At 42.4% G+C, this 20,498-nt stretch overlaps 1 protein-coding gene across 1 annotated transcript in view; it reads right to left on the bottom strand.

Moving 5' to 3' along the window:
* The window catches only part of hdac3 (histone deacetylase 3), a 42,648-nt gene extending 27,761 nt beyond the window's left edge, over positions 1–14,887 (bottom strand). The window contains exons 1-7 of the mRNA XM_037780126.1: positions 14,670–14,887; positions 13,046–13,128; positions 10,158–10,300; positions 6,839–6,920; positions 5,083–5,139; positions 4,924–4,979; positions 4,697–4,830 (exon numbers count right to left, since the gene is read on the bottom strand). Coding sequence (XP_037636054.1) covers positions 4,697–4,830; positions 4,924–4,979; positions 5,083–5,139; positions 6,839–6,920; positions 10,158–10,300; positions 13,046–13,128; positions 14,670–14,724 — 610 coding nt within the window. The 5' untranslated portion in view covers positions 14,725–14,887. The remainder of the gene's footprint in view (positions 1–4,696; positions 4,831–4,923; positions 4,980–5,082; positions 5,140–6,838; positions 6,921–10,157; positions 10,301–13,045; positions 13,129–14,669) is intronic.
* Positions 14,888–20,498: the final 5,611 nt, after the last annotated feature.

The following is a 20,498-nucleotide window of genomic DNA, read 5'->3' as shown; positions in this document are numbered from 1 at the left end:
CAATGGATGTGACTGGAAGACAGCCCTAGACTGGGCATTAATGGCAAAAAATTCTATGCACAATGTGCATGGCTATAGTCCTTACCAGCTGGTGTTCGGACAGAACCCAAATCTGCCTTCAGTTCTCACTGATAAGCCACCAGCTCTAGAGGGTACTAATATGAATACCTGGCTAGCCCAGCACACCGCAGCATTACATGCTGCAAGAAGAGCATTTACAGAAGCTGAATGCTCTGAGAGGATCCGAAGAGCACTTCGGAAACAACTGCGGCCCATTGATGACCGATACGAGACAGGCGACAAAGTCTACTACAAACGGATGGATTGTACAGAATGGAAAGGTCCAGGTGTGGTCATCGGCCAAGATGGTGTGGTGATATTTGTGAGGCATGGAGGCACCTATGTTCACGTACATCACTCCAGGCTTCGAAAGATAGATGGCTCACAAGCAGGGCCGGGAGAAATGGACAATCAGCTGGAAGTGACTGAAAATCATATCGCCTCACCAGAATCTGGGCCAAATGGTAATAACTATGACACTGAAAATGAAAGTGAAGAAGAGATACCTACAAATGAATCTCTTGATGCTGAGGATAACAGTGAGCCCACTCACACACCAATACAGCCTGAAGAGGGTAATCATGGTCAATCTGACGCCTCACAGACACACCCAATCTCGACTTGTGAAGGAATTAGGCTGAAAATTGGACAGTTAGTTACATATGCAGATAGTGAAAGTGGCCAAGCACACACTGCAAAAATCCTCAGCCGCGCAGGAAAAGCCACTGGAACATACAAAAACTGGTACAACTTGCAGTACACTGAGCCTGAAGAAATTTCTGGCACAACAGGGTCAGTTGACCTAGGACAAGTAGAAGATCCTCAGGTGCTTCCATCTGAGCATGCCCAGTTATGCGCTGACTGCCATGAAGATGACATACTTATTGTGAATGATGATGCCTTCATGTCTGCCAAACACGCTGAACTCAGCAACTGGACAAAGAATGAAGTGTTTGAGGAGGTGACAGATGAAGGCCAGAAATGTATCTCTACAAGGTGGGTGTGCACACTCAAGGAGACACCTGATGGTGTTGTACCTAAAGCTAGATTAGTTGCAAGGGGCTTTGAAGAAATTAACACTCAGGAGCTCCCAAAAGACTCACCTACATGCGCCTCAAGAGTCTCTGAAAATGATCATGGCTGTAATATGTCAAAAGAAATGGCAGCTGAACTCCATGGACATTAAAGCAGCCTTTTTACAGGGTAAAGAGTTAACCCGTAATGTTTATATCCATCCTCCTCAACAAGCTCAGAGCACAGGAACTCTATGGAAGTTGAAGAAGTGTGTTTATGGATTAGCAGATGCTTCTTTGTATTGGTACAACAGAGTGAAAGACACCATGCAGCAGTTGGGAGCTACTGTGTCACAAGTTGATCCAGCAGTGTTCTACTGGCTGGATGACTCCTGTAATGTGATGGGAGTTCTTGCCTGTCATGTCGATGATTTCATCTGGGGTGGTTCAGAAACGTTCACAGCAGTCATCCCTCACTTGAAAGCTGCTCTCCAAGTTGGATGTGAAGAACACAATAGCTTCAGCTACATTGGAATGGAGGTTCACTCATTGGAGGATGAGATACAGGTGCAACAAAGTATGTACATAAAGAATCTGCAACCATTCCTGTGGACCCCACCACAGCCACACAGCGAGAGGCTCCTCTAACAGACAATGAAACTGACATGCTAAAGTCAAAGATTGGACAAATATTGTGGGTAGCAAGACAGAGTATACCCGACATAATGTGTGACATATCTATCTTGGCATCCAGTACAAAGAATGCTACTGTTCAGACTCTGCACTGGGCAAACAAACTTATTAGAAAACTGAAATCAGAAGAGGTGACCTTGAGGTTTCAGGACTTGGGAAAAGACAGCTCCCTTAAACTGGTGGTGTTCAGTGATTCCTCAATGGGAAACCTTCCAGACGGAGGCACTCAAGGCGGACACCTGGTCATGCTGATGGGAGAGAATGGAAGATTCTCACCTATATGCTGGCAGTCAAAGAGGATCAGGAGAGTTGTCCGAAGTACTTTAGCAGGAGAAACTTTGGCACTTGCAGATGGCATCGACAGTGCAGTTTTCTTAGCTACTCTCTACTCAGAAGTTACCACAGGTGATTGCACACGTAACAATTTGCCCATTGTGTGTGTAACAGATAATCACTCTCTTCTTGATGCTGTTAAGTCCACTAAATCAGTCACCGAAAAGAGACTTCGACTCGAAATTAGCAGTGTCAAGGAGCTCATCCACTCAGGGACTATCCAGCAGATCATGTGGTCAGCTACCAAGGAGCAGCTTGCTGACTGCTTGACTAAGACGGGGACATCAGCACTTGTTCTACTGAGGGCTCTCAGTGAAGGTGTATACCGACTTAAAGACTGAATGGACTATACAACAAAAAACCCTTCTACCCTCAAACTGTTGTCGTTAAAGTTGCAGCTTTAAACCTGTGCATATGTTGAAGGTTTTAAATAACAGTAATGTTTGTTTTTCTTTAAAGAAAAAGGGGAGTTTGTTAAGTGCTTAGTTACCTACTGCGCATGTGTTACCTACTGCACATGTGTTGTGTATTACTTTGACGTTGTGTCGATGTGTTGGCAGTGGCCACTGTTGAGTAAAGTCCAACTATGCAAAGTTATCGTTGTAATTATTGAGTTAACACTGATGAGGTCTTCCACAGTATCAGTGTGCAGACTTGCCCTAACATCTGACTTAATCCTTTTTTTGTGATGAGAAGCCTCTCTCATAGAGTGAAGCCTCACTCTTAAACTGTGTTGAGCCACTAACAAGTTTAGAATTACCTGCAACGGACGGACCACATTGCCTACAATAAACACACAGCATAGTGTTCCCCTTTGGTGCCCTTTAGTGTGTGATGCGCGTGAGGTAGGGGCGGCGTATGTGCACATGCGAAGATTTACACAGAACAGAGCTTTGATCTGCAATATCCAACGCTCTTATCGTGTTACCAAAATAGTAATGATCATGAACTCGCACAAATGCGACTAGGTAAAAATTGAGCTCGCACGCTCCCAAAAAAAGGTTGCATATGCGATCATTTTGGTCGCAGTCCAGAGCCTTGATCAGTCCTTCCCCCTGTCCTCCATCAGTCAGTATCAGTCCTTCCTCCTGTCCTCTGTCCTTCATCCGTCAGTATCAGTCCTTCCTCCTGTCCTCTGTCCTCCATCAGTCAGTATCAGTCCTTCTTCCTGTCCTCCATCAGCCAGTATCAGTCCTTCCTCCTGTCCCCCTCCTTCAGTCAGTATCAGTCCGTCCTCCTGTCCTCTGTCCTCCAGTCAGTAACAGTCCTTCCTCATGTCCTCTGTCCTCTATCAGTCAGTAACAGTCCTTCCTCCTGTCCTCCATCAGTCAGTTTCAGTCCTTCCTCCTGTCCTCTGTCCTCCATCAGTCAGTATCAGTCCTTCCTCCTGTCATCCATCAGTCAGTATCAGTCCTTCCTCCTGTCCTCTGTCCTCCATCAGTCAGTAACAGTCCTTCCTCCTGTCCTCTGCTGATGTCACTCACTGCTGCAGGTAACGTTAGGGCTGGGGGGGTGCTTTGTTTCAGCCAGCTGATCAGTTTACCAGTAAGATAAAAGACAAACTTACCTAAACAGTCAGACTACACAGCCTACAGCCAACTTTAGTTTCAGTCTTGTGTAGCCAAGGGTTACGCTGCTCCTATACTTTATGAAGATAATAAATTAATACCACGGAGCCTCCATAGTCTGCAGCCTCGTTAATAACAGCGCATCACCGCTACACGTCTTCCGTTCCTCCCTTCACAATAAACTCCCCGGACACTGAAACACAGCTTACTAGAGGGAACTAAAGTCATTCACAACTCCACTAGATAACTTACACGTGTTTACAGTTAGCTGTTAGCCGACGAGCTAACGCACTCTGCTTGTGTAAACAGCAGCGATGGACGACAGACTGCAGACAGAGCAGATTGAAACGTTGCTTTCCTACATGTTTAACCGTTTCATCTTGTTTATGCTTGTTCGACAGGTGTAATAACGTATCTTGGCTTTATACTTGCAAAGTTTTATTGCACTTACTAACAGTAACGAGTGTACCTCTCTGATCAGCTGTTCACTGACCTCCGCTGTCTATGTTGATGTGTGTGGAGCTCCGACACAGAGAAGCAAGACCTATGGAAAGGAGGCTGGGTCACGGGCGGACATGGCTCTGGGGTTACAACACATGCTCAGTGTAACTGAAGCTGCGGCCGTGCGTTACGATTGGTTCAATTTCGGCGAGAGCAGACCAGATTTTCACACCAGGTACCTATAGATATGACGCGTACTCAGCCTCCTTCCAAAGGCCTCGCAGAGCAGCAGGTACGTAGTACCCATTATGTCCTGATATCGCGACTCAGTTTTTCATCTTGACGATGCATATCGTCATGTTTTTATATCCTAGTTAGTCTTTAGATGTCCTATATTTAAAAAACAAAAGAATGGCTGAACAAATAAATCTGAATCTAAAATTTGTCTTTGTAGTGATTATAAGCCAAAGTAAAATTGCCATGCAGATGAAGAGTACTTTCAGAATATGTGCAGAAATGTCCAGACTGCAATCTAAACAAAGTATTTGATCAACAAAACATTTGTTAGATGCTTAAAGTAGCTCGTACCTGTTCCTGGAAAAAAGTAGTTCCCATATTTGTGGAAGGACACAGTCATGACGCGGTCAGTCAGGTAAAAGGCTTCCTGTACACCGTCACCATGGTGAATGTCTATGTCTATGTACAGAACCCTAGGATGGTATCTGTAACACACCACACACACGCACACAGTTGTAAAGAGAGAAATGGACACAGCAAACACTTGATGAATGTTATTTAGAGGAGTATCCTCTTACTTGAGTAGCTCCAGTATACTGATGACGATGTCATTGACGTAACAAAACCCAGACGCCTGCAAACACAGAAAGAGCATTTTATTCCTTTAACCATTTACAGCTAAATGTAATGAGCGTAGCAGAAAGTAATGACAACAATATACAGCACTTTGTTCAGACCTCAAATTTCTTGGCATGATGCAAACCTCCGGCCCAGTTGATGGCAATGTCACAGATCTGGGAAACAAAGTAAAATCACTATCAATTAAGCTCTTCCACACCTTGAGGGCGCAGACTTTACTTTTTTCAGAGGGTTAGTTAGCAGGCTCAGTTTTGAAACTAGAAAACCTAAGGAATCCGCTGGTACCAGCCATGTCATTCCTGCATGTCGGGAAGAACGCTAAAATAACGCTACGAGGTTATGCAAAATTTTGGTGAGGAAAAACTGCCATGGCGATTTTCAAAGCTGTCCCTTGACATCTGACCTCAAGACATCGGAATGAAAATGAGTTCTATGCGTACCCACGAGTATCCCCTTTACAGACATGCCCACTTTATGATAATCACATGCAGTTTTTTGAATGCAGTACAAATGTGTTATTTTCGCCTGTTAAAATGGTGTGTTTGAATATTTCTGCATACTGGGGTCCCTAAACAGTGTTGAATTACATAAATTGGGTATGACTGTAAAGCTGAGACTCTTGTGGATCCGATGAGCCCAACTGTACTCATGTGTGATGATATTAGTCCCCAGAGGAGACATTTCATTGTAGTGAGACCATTTTTTTCAAACTTGATCTCATCGTAAAAAATGACCTGTGGATAACCACAGTCTTGAGAAACTTTACAACAACAAAATAGAGACCTCGCATTCAGAGGATGGATGGATCAAACTAGAGACCTAGAGCATTCAGAGGATGAATCAGACTAGAGACCTAGAGCATTCAAAGGATGGATGGATCAAACTAGAGACCTAGAGCATTCAGAGGATGGATGGCTTTCCTAGGTATCCTGACAATAAGGGGGTTTCTGAGCAGTTTCCAGAACCAAAGTGCTCGCCATTCAATTGCCGAAAAATGCAATTCTTGCAGAAATCTCCAAATGACAAACATTTTTGAAACCAAATCACAGCATGACTTTTTCTATGGTGTTTCTCAAGGTCTTGGTTGGTGTCTTAATGTGGTATTTTGGAGGGTTTATTGATAATTTTTTTATCAATTCTCGAAGTGGTAAGAAATGGTTAAAATTAGCACCAAATCTGTGTAAAAAACGGCATCGACCCAAAGATCTCTGCAACAATTTATGAGACATAATAGAGCATGGGAATGGCCATCATATACTTCTATCATAATGTTCTAAACCCTTATACCCTTTCACAATTTATTTTAATTAATTAATCTCTAATTTATGACTAGAACAACTTGTCAGACAGTGCTTAGCGGCATCTCAAATTAATCTTCAGGTTTCCAGCTTTCAGATGATGTACACCACTTCTATGTGGCATCTACTGCTGACCTGCTATCTCCACCTAAAGACCCCCGTCTCTCTCCCTAAAAAGACAAAAATGGGTCTATTGTAAAGAGGAGTGGAGTGGAAAAGGTCACACAATCGCCATGAGTTTGTGGTCCTGACCAGACTATCAGTAGTGCAGCAGTTGTGTTGCAGTTAAACAAAGTGTTAATACTGTCTGAGTGATGTCCAGTGATTAATGCATCATCTGCTACACACATGTTCATCTATAATCATCACCAGCTCAGCAGTAGCCTCAGAGCAGAACAGGAAGTTAGCCTGGCTGCACCTGAAATAATAATATGCATTAACTCAGTGCCTGTGATGCTTGTGACAAGGGAACTGCCTAAATGGCACAGACTACTGATATCCACTGTGGGAATACTGACTTCAGTTGGGTAGGTGCGTGTTTGCATGTGTGTCTTACCTTGTGGTTGAGCTGTGTTGCTCCCTGTAAGGAGGCTCCTGTGTATCTCGAGCAAAACTCGAAAAGACCTGGAAACACAGGACTGAAACAAAAACACACAAGCACAACATGTTTTAGTTATGGTTTAGTCAGACTTCGAAAAACAGTGATCTACAATCTGCTTATGAGGTGGAGAATCATGCATCTAACACTCTAAACTACCGGAATTCTATAACTACTAGAATGGCCATATCGGTCAGAGCGGTTCATACATTATTCTCAAATAATTTTAATAATCAACATATAATCTAAGAATAAATGGATCTGTAATGCTAGGATAGGTAATAATAAACATCAGGACACAAAATTGGGGGAAAAATTGACTTTTTTTTATCCGATTGCTGATGAATGTTATTATTAAAATATGCTCTACTTTGGGTCTGATGCAGCTGCCTCTCTCTGTCTGTAGTCATCGCTCTCTAGTCATACTCAATGTCCCGCCCACAGCACTATCTGATTGGTTACACATCACGAGTAATAGCCTATCAACACTGAAGGCTAGTATTGTCAAAGCTTCTCCGGAGAGCGAGCGGAGCTGTGTGTTGAACGGAAGACAGCAGTTATTGATAAAGTTGCAATAAAACACCACTGAATGTCACAGAAATATACACAGTAGGGATGGAACGGTTCAGTTAAAAAATCTGAACCGTTCGGTTCGCTAGTCACGGTTCTCTAGTCACGGTTCTCTAGTCATGGTTCGGACGTGTATGAATTGTTCGGTTCATTTGAAATAAGTTATGAGGCCGATTGTGTATTTTTTCATGTAGAGTTCAGCTCCCGTACATTGTCACACTAGAAATCAAGGCCTATTGAAGGAGGCTGGGACACGGGCGGACATGGGCTTGATGTACGGGGTTTAACACATGCGCAGTGTAACTGAAGCTGCGGTCGTGCGTTGCTATTGGCTCAATTTCGGGGAGTGCAGACCAGATTTTACTGCGCATGTGTTGATGAAGCGTGACCCAGCCTCCTTCACGGATGAAGTGAAGAGTGCGGCTGTCAGTCAGTTTAGGAAATGGCGAGGGGACAAGATAAAGTCCAGTTAGAGGATCCACCAGCATCGTTTGGCTCTGCTGTATGGGAGCATTACGGATTTAGTGTTACCATGGAAATGACGGAACAAAAATGATGGATAAAACGGCGACTGTGTGAGCACTGTGCAACACGTGTGAGTTATGCTGGCGGCAACACTTCGGGTAGGAAAGAGCAGCTCCTCCCCGCAGTATTTAAACAGCCTCTACATGCAGACCCAGACGGGGTAAAAACACAACTACAGCATCGGGGAGGTTTATAGTGAAAGATATGCTGCCTTATGCAGTCATGGAGGACGCTGGATATAAGCGTATGATTAACGTAACGTTACTTGTGCTATAATATTCTCTCACGCCGACACTTAAGCAACACAGTAATTCCATCAGCACAATCCCTGTCATGTGTTTTATATTTATTCATTATTTTTAAATAACACGGTGGCACCAATCCAACCGTATTCCTCCAAATACTGCACTTTGTGAGTGGAAAAACTAATCTTTCATTAAGAGCTGATAATCAGGGAATTGAGACATATGTTAAACTGTTCTTTTTTTTAAGTATAGTTCTGCTTGTGTTGAGCTTATGCTTCAATTTATGTTGATGGCCTTAGTCTACAATTACATCATATTTATATGAAAATAACAAAGCTGCATTTTTTGTTTGCACTAATGACTCTAGAACAGCTATTCATTATTACCTTCTTCAAAATCCGACGGCCGCCATTATGTTTTTCAGAGGTTAGCAGGCGGGTTTTAAAGCTAGAGGAAGGATATTGGAATGATATGAAACTAAAAATCCTAATGAATCCCTTGATCCCAACCATGCCATGCTAGCTTTTCAGGAAGGATGATAAATAACACTTCAAAAGTACGCTAAATTTTGGAGAGGAAAAACTGGCATGGCCATTTGTTAACTTATTTTTGCAAAATAAATGAAAAGCATGTTGAAATCAGAACATGGCCTCCTCGCTGTACCATAAATGTACCGAACCGAACCCAAAACCGTGACCCCAAAACCGTGATATGAACCCAACCGTGAATTTTGTGAACCGCTCCACCCCTAATACACAGTAAGAGTAATTCAAACACCCAGTGTTTCCGCTGGTACCGTTTCCCTGTCACAGTAAAAAAAGAAAAAGTGGATATTCAGTGCTATAAGGCAGCCTAAGAGAAAGGCAAGAAGAGGAGGAGAGAACAAGACGGCGCCGGGACACGGTCGAGAGATGTGACCCATGACCAGATTATTTTATGTTTATAAAAATGCAACGCAGTGAGGAGACATTTCATACATCGATGGGCCCGATGGGCATTCAACCCGTGCTGGGCCCGTTCAGAGACGCCAGTCTGCAGTGTAGTTCATACACTTCACTATAAACCAGAGAACTGTGCAGTAACAATGAGTTTCGTGATCAATGAAAGGTTTTCATCACATCTACACTTTAGTTCTTTCTCTCTCTCTCTCTATCTTATACCTGGGCGTCTATGTGGGAAACAGTGCTATTGCATACGGTCAATATGACCGCTAGCCATTCAAGGTAGAAATACTCATAACTATTTTGTGTTTTGAAATTTAAACACATAGGAAAAGTTACATGGGTTTTGTTTCAACCAAGTTCTGCTTGAAAATTTCGAGATATCAAAATGTCCTGGTTACAAAGGAAATGAGACAAATAAGACCTGATATTTCATGACTATGAAACCATGGGGATTTTGAATAGCCCCCACCACAACTCTGACTCCAACACAAACTCCACGGAAACACAAAAAAAAAGAGTTATATCTAGTGGGGCTTCACTAGATATAAAACAGTCTTGCAATACAGACATGTGACCATCCTCGGGGGGAACACTAAGATCGACATGGCCAGGCCTTTGGTTCATGGAGGAACCTCGTTTGGTTTTGGGTATAAAAACGGACCCCGAGCTGCCAAACTTCCTATTGAACAGGTAAGCTTAAATTACTGCTAAGCATGTGAATTATTACATAGTGATATTGTGGTTTTAGCTGTCGGTCACAGTCTCGTGTGTCGCCTCACTGTTTTCACCAATGCTTGTTCGCATCTACATAGTGCAAGCTCAAGCGTGAGCGCGAGCAACAGGACGCTGACTGTCGCTGACTTAACGGACACTGGTGTCACTGTTAACAAGCAATTTCTGATTCTCACAGAGAGTTACAATTTTACAGGCATGAAAAATACAGGCATAAAAAATTCTAAAACAAACCATTTTTATGAAAAGACATGTACTCACCAGTCATCTCCAACATTGAATGTGTTGAGGCTCTTAGTGAAGCCCTGCATGTTATTGGGGCTGACCTTCTGTAGGAAGTCTATGTAGTCTTCAGAGTGGAACCGACACATGTCGTGCTGAGACGCTTTGTATGGTTTGAACACCTAAATAAAAAAGCAAATTTGATAAAGTACAGTATGACATTTTGTGTTAGTTTACAATCCTGATTTTAGTGTTTTCCATTTTGAATCAAAAGAGTGAGCAAATGTTATTTCAATGAGAAAGGCATCAGCAGGGTCTGAATTAGGGCTAAAAGATTTTGAAAAGAATATCTAATTTAGGGACGCACCGATCTGACTTTTTCGGTCCCGATAGCGATACCTGGGCTTTGGGTATCGGCCAATACCGAGTACGATCCGATACCGATGTTTAATTAATAAGTTGTATGTCTCACTGTGTGGAAGTGACTGGATCCTTCTTTTATGTGTAAGGCAACATCAGGCTGGACTTAAAGGTCTCATATTATGCTCATTTCCAGGTTCATAGATGTACTTTAATGTTGCACTAGAACATTTTTACATGCTGCAATGTTCAAAAAAACCTTTATTCTTCTCATACTGCAGCCTGAGTCTACCTGCCTCAGAGCCTAATTCAGCCTCTGTCTGCCTGATTCAAAGCCTGTCTCCTCCCACTCTGCTCTGATTGGTCAGCGTTTTCTGTCAATCAAACGTCCTCAACAACACAGCATCACAGCGTCACAGTGCTCACAGTCTGAGTGCAAGGAGAGAGAAGCAGAAGAGTAAAATAAACTACTTTAAAGTTTATAAACCAGAAACTTCACCCAGCGCACGTTACCGGAGGAATCTGATCAGAAATCGGCGACACATGATGAACATCTGCGGTCCAGATACCAGGTTTTCCTGACAGTTTTTCTCAGGTAAATAATGCTATTTATAGCTCTGTTAGTTAGCTCAGTGTTTACCTTATGCATCAACTCTGTAAACCGTAAACACACACTCTGTTTTACGTGTGTCTTTACAGATCCATCTGTGAGAAATGACCGACAGAATCATCCCAGAGGAGAGCAGATAGCTGAGAGCAGATAGCTGTGAGCAGATGGGAGATACAGAGCTAACCCGTTAGCATGTAGCTAGTTCATTATTTCTGGTAAAAGACACCTGATAAATGTATGGAAGATCAGAGTAATGGTATATTATTTACAGTAGAAGCTGTCTCTGTGTTATCATGACTACAGACCACCGGAGCTTAGTTTACTGTAGTTTACCAGAGCTGAAGACTTTCTCCTGTACCATGTCACATAACTAACTAACAGGTGAGATGATTACAAATGCTGTGAATAATTAATATTGTCATCTGTCTACTCAAATAAAGTTTGACTGTGAAACAGAAATGTGTTGTGTTGATTACAGTCACTACTACCTGTACTCTTCTACATGCATGACATCAAATATATATAATATATAAATATCAGCTATTTAAACATTGTAATTACATAAAGCCTTTGTGAAAGAACATGTTATATTTAGATGATGGGAGTACATGAAGCCTGTTCTGCTGGTTCTTGCAGACTAACAGTAGGAGCTACGTTGCTCAAGTTCGGTTGAGGAGGAGAGACAGTGACGCACTGTGGGGCGGGGTCAGCTACTGAAGGTTCTCTCTGGTTCGACCAGGAAACCCTTACATGGCTTGCAATTCTCTAATGACGTCAGAAGAGAAGGAAAAAAAGCGAATTGATTTTCTACACCCATTTCCGGACAAACGGAGCAGGAGAAAAAGAGAGAGGATGGTCTTTTATGATACTATGGTGGCCTGTAGACACACTGGGGACAGATATTGATGTTTAAAAGACATGGAGAAGTGCATTTTGCATAATAGGTGACCTTTAAATATTGCTTTCCTAACTCTGTAAAACAAAATGTAACAAATAAAAAGGTAGATGTAAATTTACTGAATTCTTATGTATTATTAAAATAATAAATTTTACATGGATATGTCATCTATGGTGTACGGTCGAAGACCTGTTCCATATATAAAGTGTCTCGAGATAACTTCTGTTATGGTTTGACGCTATATCAAAATAAATTGAATTGAATCTCACCAATATACATATTGTATTTTATTTTGTATTATCTTATATATTTTTTATATTTATATTGTATTCTCTTTTTTTATTGTATTATCTTTTCATTAGCACCTATGGGACTGTCACAATCTAATTTTGTTGTACTACACAATGACAATAAAGGGCTTGAATCCAAATCATATAACAGTAACTTGGTAAAAAATCCTCAAAATGAACCGGAATTACAATTCAAGTATAAACCTTTTTATTACAGCAACAAATTGGTCACAACTTAAACAGGAATTCAAATTCCAGTATATAATATACAGTATATAGTGTATACATAAAGAATTGAATTAAACAGGACGATTCCATTGTCACCGATACCCGATCCAGCTATTTGAGTCAGTATCGACCCAATATCCGATCCGGTATCGGTGCATCCCGAATCTAATTGCAATTATTTTTGACTGATATTGCAATTGCGATATGATTTGCAATATTAGAGGGAATAATATTGTTTACATCATTATTCTCATTTTCATTAAAAAACATATTAAAATGATTATGGTGTGAATTTTGCAGGGATCTGTACCAAACAAAGATGTTTTCTTAAGTCTGTAGAATATGATGTGTAGACCAGGACATCTCTGCAGTATGACAATATTTACTTCAAAATGGTATTTTGACTCACATTTCAACTTTAACAAATATTCTGCTTCCTGCGATTTGAAATGCAGTAGGTCATATAGCAATTTCAATAAAATTTTGATTAATTGTGCAACCCTAGTCTGAATCTGTAACACCATCTCTCTGTACTGCTCACCATCATTTTCTTGTAGAGTCCATAATGCAACACCAGACTGTGAGTCAGAGACAGACGGTGAGGCTTCATGGGGTGGCCGGCACCTGGCAGAGACATACAGTTTCAATATTATAGTACAGATAATTCACTAATGCATTCAGAGTGTATTAGAGTGACTTCCATGACACCAAATATTGAAATAAGTCATCTGGATTTCATATATACACTAAGCAGACTAATAATGGTTAAATCACTACTGACAGAACGACATGGTTGTATTTGTTACACTTATAACAAATAGGATTACGACCAGTGGTGGAAAGTAAGTAAGTACATTTACTCAAGTACTATACTTAAGTACAATTTAAGATACTTGTACTTGACTTGAGCATTCTCTTGTTCAACTACTTCTACATCTCAGATTTTTACTCCAACACATTTATCTGATACCTTTCTGACAGATTCATATTTTACAAACAAATGTGATTAGTTTATAAAATATGATACTGTACTACTATCCAACAGTTCATAAAATAGTTTAAATCTGCTCAACCTCCACCAGCTGTCACATTAAAATGCTGCTTAAAGCAGCTGCTTAAAGCATGATGCTAAAAAGCATCAGTAATGATATTCAGATAATATGATATATAATAATCCAAACTCCCTGAAAGGGACAATTCTGCCCAACAAGTACTTTTACTTTAATACTTTAAGTATATTTTGATGCTAATACTTTTGTACTTTTACTTAAGTAAGATTTTGATTGCAGGAATTTTATTTGTAACAGAGCATTTCTAAACTGTGGTATTAGTACTTTTACTTAAGTAAAAGCTCTGAATACTTCTTCCACCACTGACTACAACAAAATTAAAATGCACAAAGCATCTACATTTCAGGCTATTTTTATGGATAGTGTGCAGTTATACGACTATAAGATACGTTCTCTCTTTAAAAAGAATCAATATCAAGTGAATGTGCAAGAACAGCAGAAAGTATGTCGTGTGTGTATGCTGTTGACTTCTTTGAAATATTCTTCAGGTCTGATGTTTTCTATATTGTTTATCCTATGAGCATTTCAGTTTGAAGTTCCAAAGCAAGTGTCGTCGCGGTGCATACTGTCGGAGATAACACAAGGTGTTATTCGATATTATTATAATAAGGTGCGATCTTCTTTGATTTCACTTCATCTGTCTGACGTTACAAGCAATGCTCCTTTAATGGTAGGCAACCTGCAATTACTATGAACGGACCATTGTAAAGCGTTAAAGTTACTGTGGGAACTACCAAGACAGCTCATGTGCAAACTGTCTACCGGAACATTTAATAATATATATAATAAATGACAATACAGATAAGAACATTTAATATTATATATAATAAATGACTATACAGAGAACAAGTAGCTGACGCTAGCTAGCTAAGCTAACCAGATGCATTGACATTTGTACAAAATGTAGCGATAAATAGGAAATTGTGCTATGGTAAAAACATGCCCAACAGACGTCCACATGCACAAAGAGCGCGTGAAATGCTTCAAATTAAAGATTTGAGCCCATCTCTGAAGTGATTAGCATGTAGCATGTAGCCAGCTTGCATTAGCACCATTCCCCTGTGTAGGCCGGTTCGCTCCGATAACCAAACTCACCATAATGAAAGTTGCCCACGTCTGGGTCATAAAAATACGATGTTCTATTGTTCATTCTGAAAGAAATATCTTCGGACTTTTTTCGCAAAACTATGACTGTTCTTGCAGCTATAAAACCCACATTGTTCTTTCAATTAGCAGATAGCCGCCATGCTAAACAGCGACCTGGCTACGTCATCAGACGGGGACAGCAATGACAGAGAGGGAGGGGGGGGGCGAGGAGGAGGAGGAGGAGGAGGAGGAGGAAAAAAGAAAAAAGAACTTTGACTTTTATGAATTGATATGAAATAAGAGATAAACTGATAGAACTTTGAGTACCCGGCCCGGGTTGGATTTGTTTTTCGTTTTTTTGATTCAGAAACCAAAAACGACAAAACGGACGTTTTTCGTTTTTGAATTCCAAACGAATTACGGATTATCCGATGATACCCAGACCTTCGAGGGACAAGCCAGGGTTTATGGAAAAATGTATTGAGAGCAACAAAAGTATGGGGACATCTGGTTCTTCAGGGGCAGCATATTACACAAGTGCATTTCTCAGTACTATTCATTTACATATAAAGTACAGAATAAACACATATTTAGGCTACATGTCAGAAACAGATATCTGTTGGCAAAAAACTGCCTTTAAACTGCTGCCTGATTTTGTAAAATCCAATACAGCCAGGGATAGACAAGTCTACGTAAGCCTGGCCTTTATCATGAATGTTTACTGTAAACACAGGTGAAATAAACTAAAGTGCTTCATATTTCTTTTAATGGCATATTGCCTGTTTATATGAATTATAAATGCCTACGTTTGTCGTTGTGAAATGATAAAAGTGTTACGATCAGTGTAGTTTTGGACCCAAATGCAGACACAGACGATGGTGGCAGTTGGAACAAAAAGGCTTTATTGCCAAAAAGCAGGAATATTTGGCAGAATGAATGAATAAGTGACGAGGCGGGCCTGAGCAGGCAGGCAGGCAGGCAGGCAGGCAGGCGGTGATCCTAGGCACAGGAGAACAAACATTAGAGGCATGAACGAGATCAAAAAGACTATGAACAAGATTTCTAGCAAGAACAAACTAAGAGGCCGAGGCGAAACTACCACTTGGGTTGAGTCAACGATCTGGCGCTGAACGTCTGGAGGTCCGGGGTATTTCAGCTGAGGTGGATGAATGGATGAACTGCAGCTGCGCAGGTTGATCAGGTGCGTTGATTACATCAGTGCGGGAGAGAGAGACTGCCCGGGAGAAAACTCACACACCCACTCATACTGCTAGACACGCCCACACAAGACTGACAGGGAACTGGGCACATAGGGAAAAAGGGAAGAGACACGCTAGGAAGGCTGAGGTCATGAGTGGAATCATGACATTAACCCCCCCCCTCCCCTCATATACATATGGTCCAATGTATCGGGGTGTTAGCACTGCGCTCACAGACACCCTCTCCACATTTAAGAGTAGGCAAAAGACTTTCCTCTTTGATAACACTTATAGTTAGGGCTGTCTTTGACCAGCCCTTAGTTAAGCTGCTATAGGCCTAGACTGCCGGGGGACTTCCTATGACACACTGAGCTCCTCTCTCCTTCTGTATATATTCATGTCCTATTCATTGTTACTAACTTAATTTCTTCCCGGAGTCCTTGTGCTTTCTTGTCTCGCAGGTAACCATGGAGCGGGGTTACACATGGAGCGAGGTTATACCTGGAGCCGGGGTACACTTGGAGCGGGGTTTCACCTGGATCTGAATGTCACCTGGATTGTGGCTGCATCTGCTGCCGCGTCTGCTGCCTGCTTGACACCAACTGCTACCATCATTAATTAATTCCGTCTGTACGAGGGACTACCAAGGCTCACGAGGGACTACCAAGGTTTAGTGACAAAGTGGCAGCCTGGAGAATGAGACTTCTCGGTCACTGCCAAAGACATCAAGAACTCCCAGCAAGCATGCTGGTGCTTCGGGAACCAACGCACGGGCATCGATCACAGGGACGTCCCACACCAACATACATGGACGTACTGAGGAGAGATGCTGGACAGTGCTGGCGAGCTAGCCAGATGTATAGTGGACTGAGATAGCTGGAAGCTCCGCTTGAAACCCTGTCTGAGGACGACCCAATGATATCAATTCCGATAGTTGTATTATCACTCTTTTACATCCACTACTATTGGTTTTGTGTTATTAGTCCTACTTGTATTAGTTATTACAGCTTAGTGCTATTATTTTGGTTGCTTCTCTCTCTCTCTCACTCTCGCTCTCGCTCTCTCTCTCTTCCCCCAGCCGGTCTCGGCAGATGGCTGCCCACCCAGAGTCCGGTTCGGCTTCAGATTTCTTCCCACTAAACGGGGAGTTTTTCCTGGCCACAGCGCGCTTGGTGGATCTTGTTGGGTCTCTAAACTATGGTGTACGGTCTAAGACCTGCTTTATATATAAAGCGTCTTGAGATAACTTCTGTTGTGATTTGACGCTATATAAAAATAAATTGAATTTAATTGAATTAACTTCTTGGATTCAGTTTGTAATGGGATATCTTTTGAAGAAAGCCAAACTTTCTGACCTGATTGAAACAGAGGTGCAGGGGTCCGATGACGATCCGCAAGGCGCTGGTTGCGCTCGGTGGAACGGAGAAGAGCGGATCGGGTATCCTTCCAGATCCTTCGACAGCGGCAAAGGTGGGCCTGAACGGATGGAACCGCAATCTCCTCTTCTTGGGACGGAAACAGCAGAGATTGGTATCCCAGAGAGCATTCCAATGGCGACATCCCTGTGGCTGCACTCGACAAACAGTTGTGAGCATACTCCATCCATGGTAGATGTTTGCTCCAAGAAGAGGGATTCCTGGAGGTCACACTGCGGAGTGCAGCTCCAAGGTCCTGGTTTGCCTGCTCCGTCTGTCCATTAGTCTGAGGATGATAACCAGAGGAAAGACTAACAGATGCTCCCAAAGCACGACAGAAAGCCTTCCATACCTGCGACGTGAACTGTGGTCCTCTGTCCGAAACTATATCCGTGGGTATTCCATGAAGCCGAACCACATTCTGTACCAGGAGATCCGCTGTTTCAGATGCTATGGGGAGTTTGGGCAGAGGCACAAAATGCACGGCTTTAGAGAATCTGTCAAAAATGGTAAGTATGGTAGTAGAGACACAGGGAGACCGGTAACAAAATCAAGCCCAATGTGGCTCCAGGGCCGACCAGGGACTGGAAGAGGCCGCAGTAACCCCGTGGGAGGCTGATGAGAGGACTTGCTGCGGGCACAGATCTCACAAGCAAGCACAAAAGCATCCTCCTTCATTGATGGCCACCAGAAGTGCTGTTGCAACAGCGTCAGAGTGCGATTGATGCCTGGATGACCAGTGAAGCGTGAAGTGTGAATCCATGAGAGTACCTGCGAGCAAACGGAGTCTGGGACGAATAATGGGCTGGATTGTTACCAGGATCCGGTTGCTCCTTCTGAGCATCTCTCACCAGGCTCTCAATCTCCCACGTGAGGGCAACAACAATGCAGGTTGGGGACAGAATGGGATCCGGAACAAGTGAACTGTGGTCAGAATCGGCTTGCCTGGACAGAGCATTGGGCTTCAGGTTCCTAGCACCAGGACGGTAAGTTAAAGTAAAGTTGAATCTTCCGAAAAACAATGCCCAGCGGGCTTGGCGAGAGTTAAGTCTTTTAGCGGTCTGTATGTAAGCCAAGTTTTTGTGGTCGGTCCAAACGATGAATGGATGCTCTGCCCCCTCCAGCAAATGCCTCCACTCCTCCAATGCCAGTTTCACCACCAGCAACTCTCTGTTCCCAACATCGTAATTTCGCTCCGCAGGTAACAGTCTTTGGGAGAAAAAAGCACAAGGATGCATCTTGTGATCAGACACTGACCGCTGTGAAAGCAACGCTCCAACTCCTGTATCCGATGCATCGACTTCCACAATGAACTGAAGAGCTGTGTCAGGATGAATGAGAACAGGTGCTGAAGTGAAGCGCCTCTTTAACTCCGCGAAAGCAGCCTCAGGAGTCCATGCAAAAAGCGTGGTGGTAGAGGTGAAGCGAGAGAGAGGAGCAGCCACTCGACTATAGTCTCTGATAAACCTTCTGTAAAAGTTAGCGAATCCTAGGAACCGTTAACCCTCCTGTTGTCTTCCCGTCGACCATGCAACTTTTGTCTTCCTGGGTCAAAATTGACCTGGTCTGGTTTGACTGTTTTTAAAGCATACATTATAAATTATCACCCAATTCTGTATTACACCTTTTTGGCCAACTTCATTCCAACTCATTACCACAAGTTTTACACTTTTTTTTTTAAATTCATGGTCAATAAACCTAATTTAAATGAAATTAAACCTAATTTTTTAGGAAAAAATGCAGAAATTATGAATTATTTGGAGTATTGGAGTAAAAATGTTTAATGACAGTGTGACAGTGTGTTTTTTGCAAAGACCATAAGGGAACCATCCATGTAATTTGGGGGAAATTAGGTGAAAGACATCCATATTTATGATATAATGAAGTTTGAAAACGTGTCAAATTTGACCCGAAGACAACAGGAGGGTTAAAGCTGTTTCCTGGTTGAAGGAGTGGGCCACTCTGCCACTGCTTGGACTTTACTTGGGTCCGTCTTCACCTGCCCTTGCTCAATGATGTATTCCAGAAAGTCCACTGAATCCACGTGGAACTTGCACTTTTCTGCCTTCACAAAGAGCTTGTTTTCCAACAGTCTCTGGAGAACCTGCTGCATGTGTTGAGTGTGCTCCTCCAGAGATTAAGAAAAAATCAAAATGTCATCCAGGTAGACAAAAACAGAGTGGTTGAGGTAATCTCGAAAGATGTCATTCACCAGGGCCTGGAAATCAGCGGGGGCGTTAGTGAGTCCAAATGGCATGACTAGGTACTCGAAGTGACCAAGAGGGGTGTTAAACGCTGTTTTCCATTCTTCCCCCTCGCAGATACGAACCAAATGGTAGGTGTTCCTGAGATCAAGCTTGGAGAAGACAGTGGCGCCATGCAGTGGTTTGAATGCGGAATTGATGAGTGGAAGCGGGTATTTGTTTCTCACAGTGATGCTGTTGAGTCCTCGGCAGTCAATACAGGGACGTAGGGATCCATCCTTTTTAGACACAAAAAAGAAACCCGCTCCAACTGGAGAAGATGATTGTCTGATGATTCCTGCAGCTACCGACTCCCGAATGTACTTCTCCATTGTCTCCTGCTCCGGACAAGACAAGTTATACAGGCGACTGGACGGAAGGGAGGCACCTGTGAGGAGTTCGATAGCGCATCATAATGGCGGTGGGGAGGTAGAGAGAGGGCCTGCTGCTTACTGAAAACCTCCGCTAAACCATGGTACACTGACAGGACAGGTCTGGAGGATCAGGTTCCTTTCCACCAGGAGAAGCATGGAGAGATGCAAGGAAACCATGCGAAGACAGAGGAAATAAGGAAATACGTTTTAAGAGAAATGAGACGTCGTTTCCTCTGAAGCGTCACGTGAAGCGACGTCCGTTTCTGATGACAGTGGCACAGCTGGATCCGCTGACAGCCGTGTTAACTGTTCCATGTTCACTCACAAAAGATAGCCACCGCCAACTGTTGACTCTGTTTGACACATTTGCATGTGTTTACATTTCTGTCATTAATTGCAGACCGAAAGAAGTGTATAAATGAAGAGTTAATTTGCAAAAACAGATAAAAGACTTTTATAATGAATAAGCCAATTTCATCAAGATATATTTTCAAAACAACCCATGACCAGTTTGATTAATATTCCCTCGATTGCACACAAAAAACAATTTAGGAAAATAAAAACAGATCAGTTCTTGCAAATGACCCCTTAAAATTCCATTCAATGG

This window comes from Sebastes umbrosus, chromosome 9, assembly GCF_015220745.1.
Source record: "Sebastes umbrosus isolate fSebUmb1 chromosome 9, fSebUmb1.pri, whole genome shotgun sequence".
In the NCBI taxonomy this organism is placed as follows: Eukaryota; Metazoa; Chordata; class Actinopteri; order Perciformes; family Sebastidae; genus Sebastes; species Sebastes umbrosus.
The sequence above is the reverse complement of the archived record's forward strand: the minus strand, read 5'-3'. Positions and strand labels throughout refer to the sequence as shown.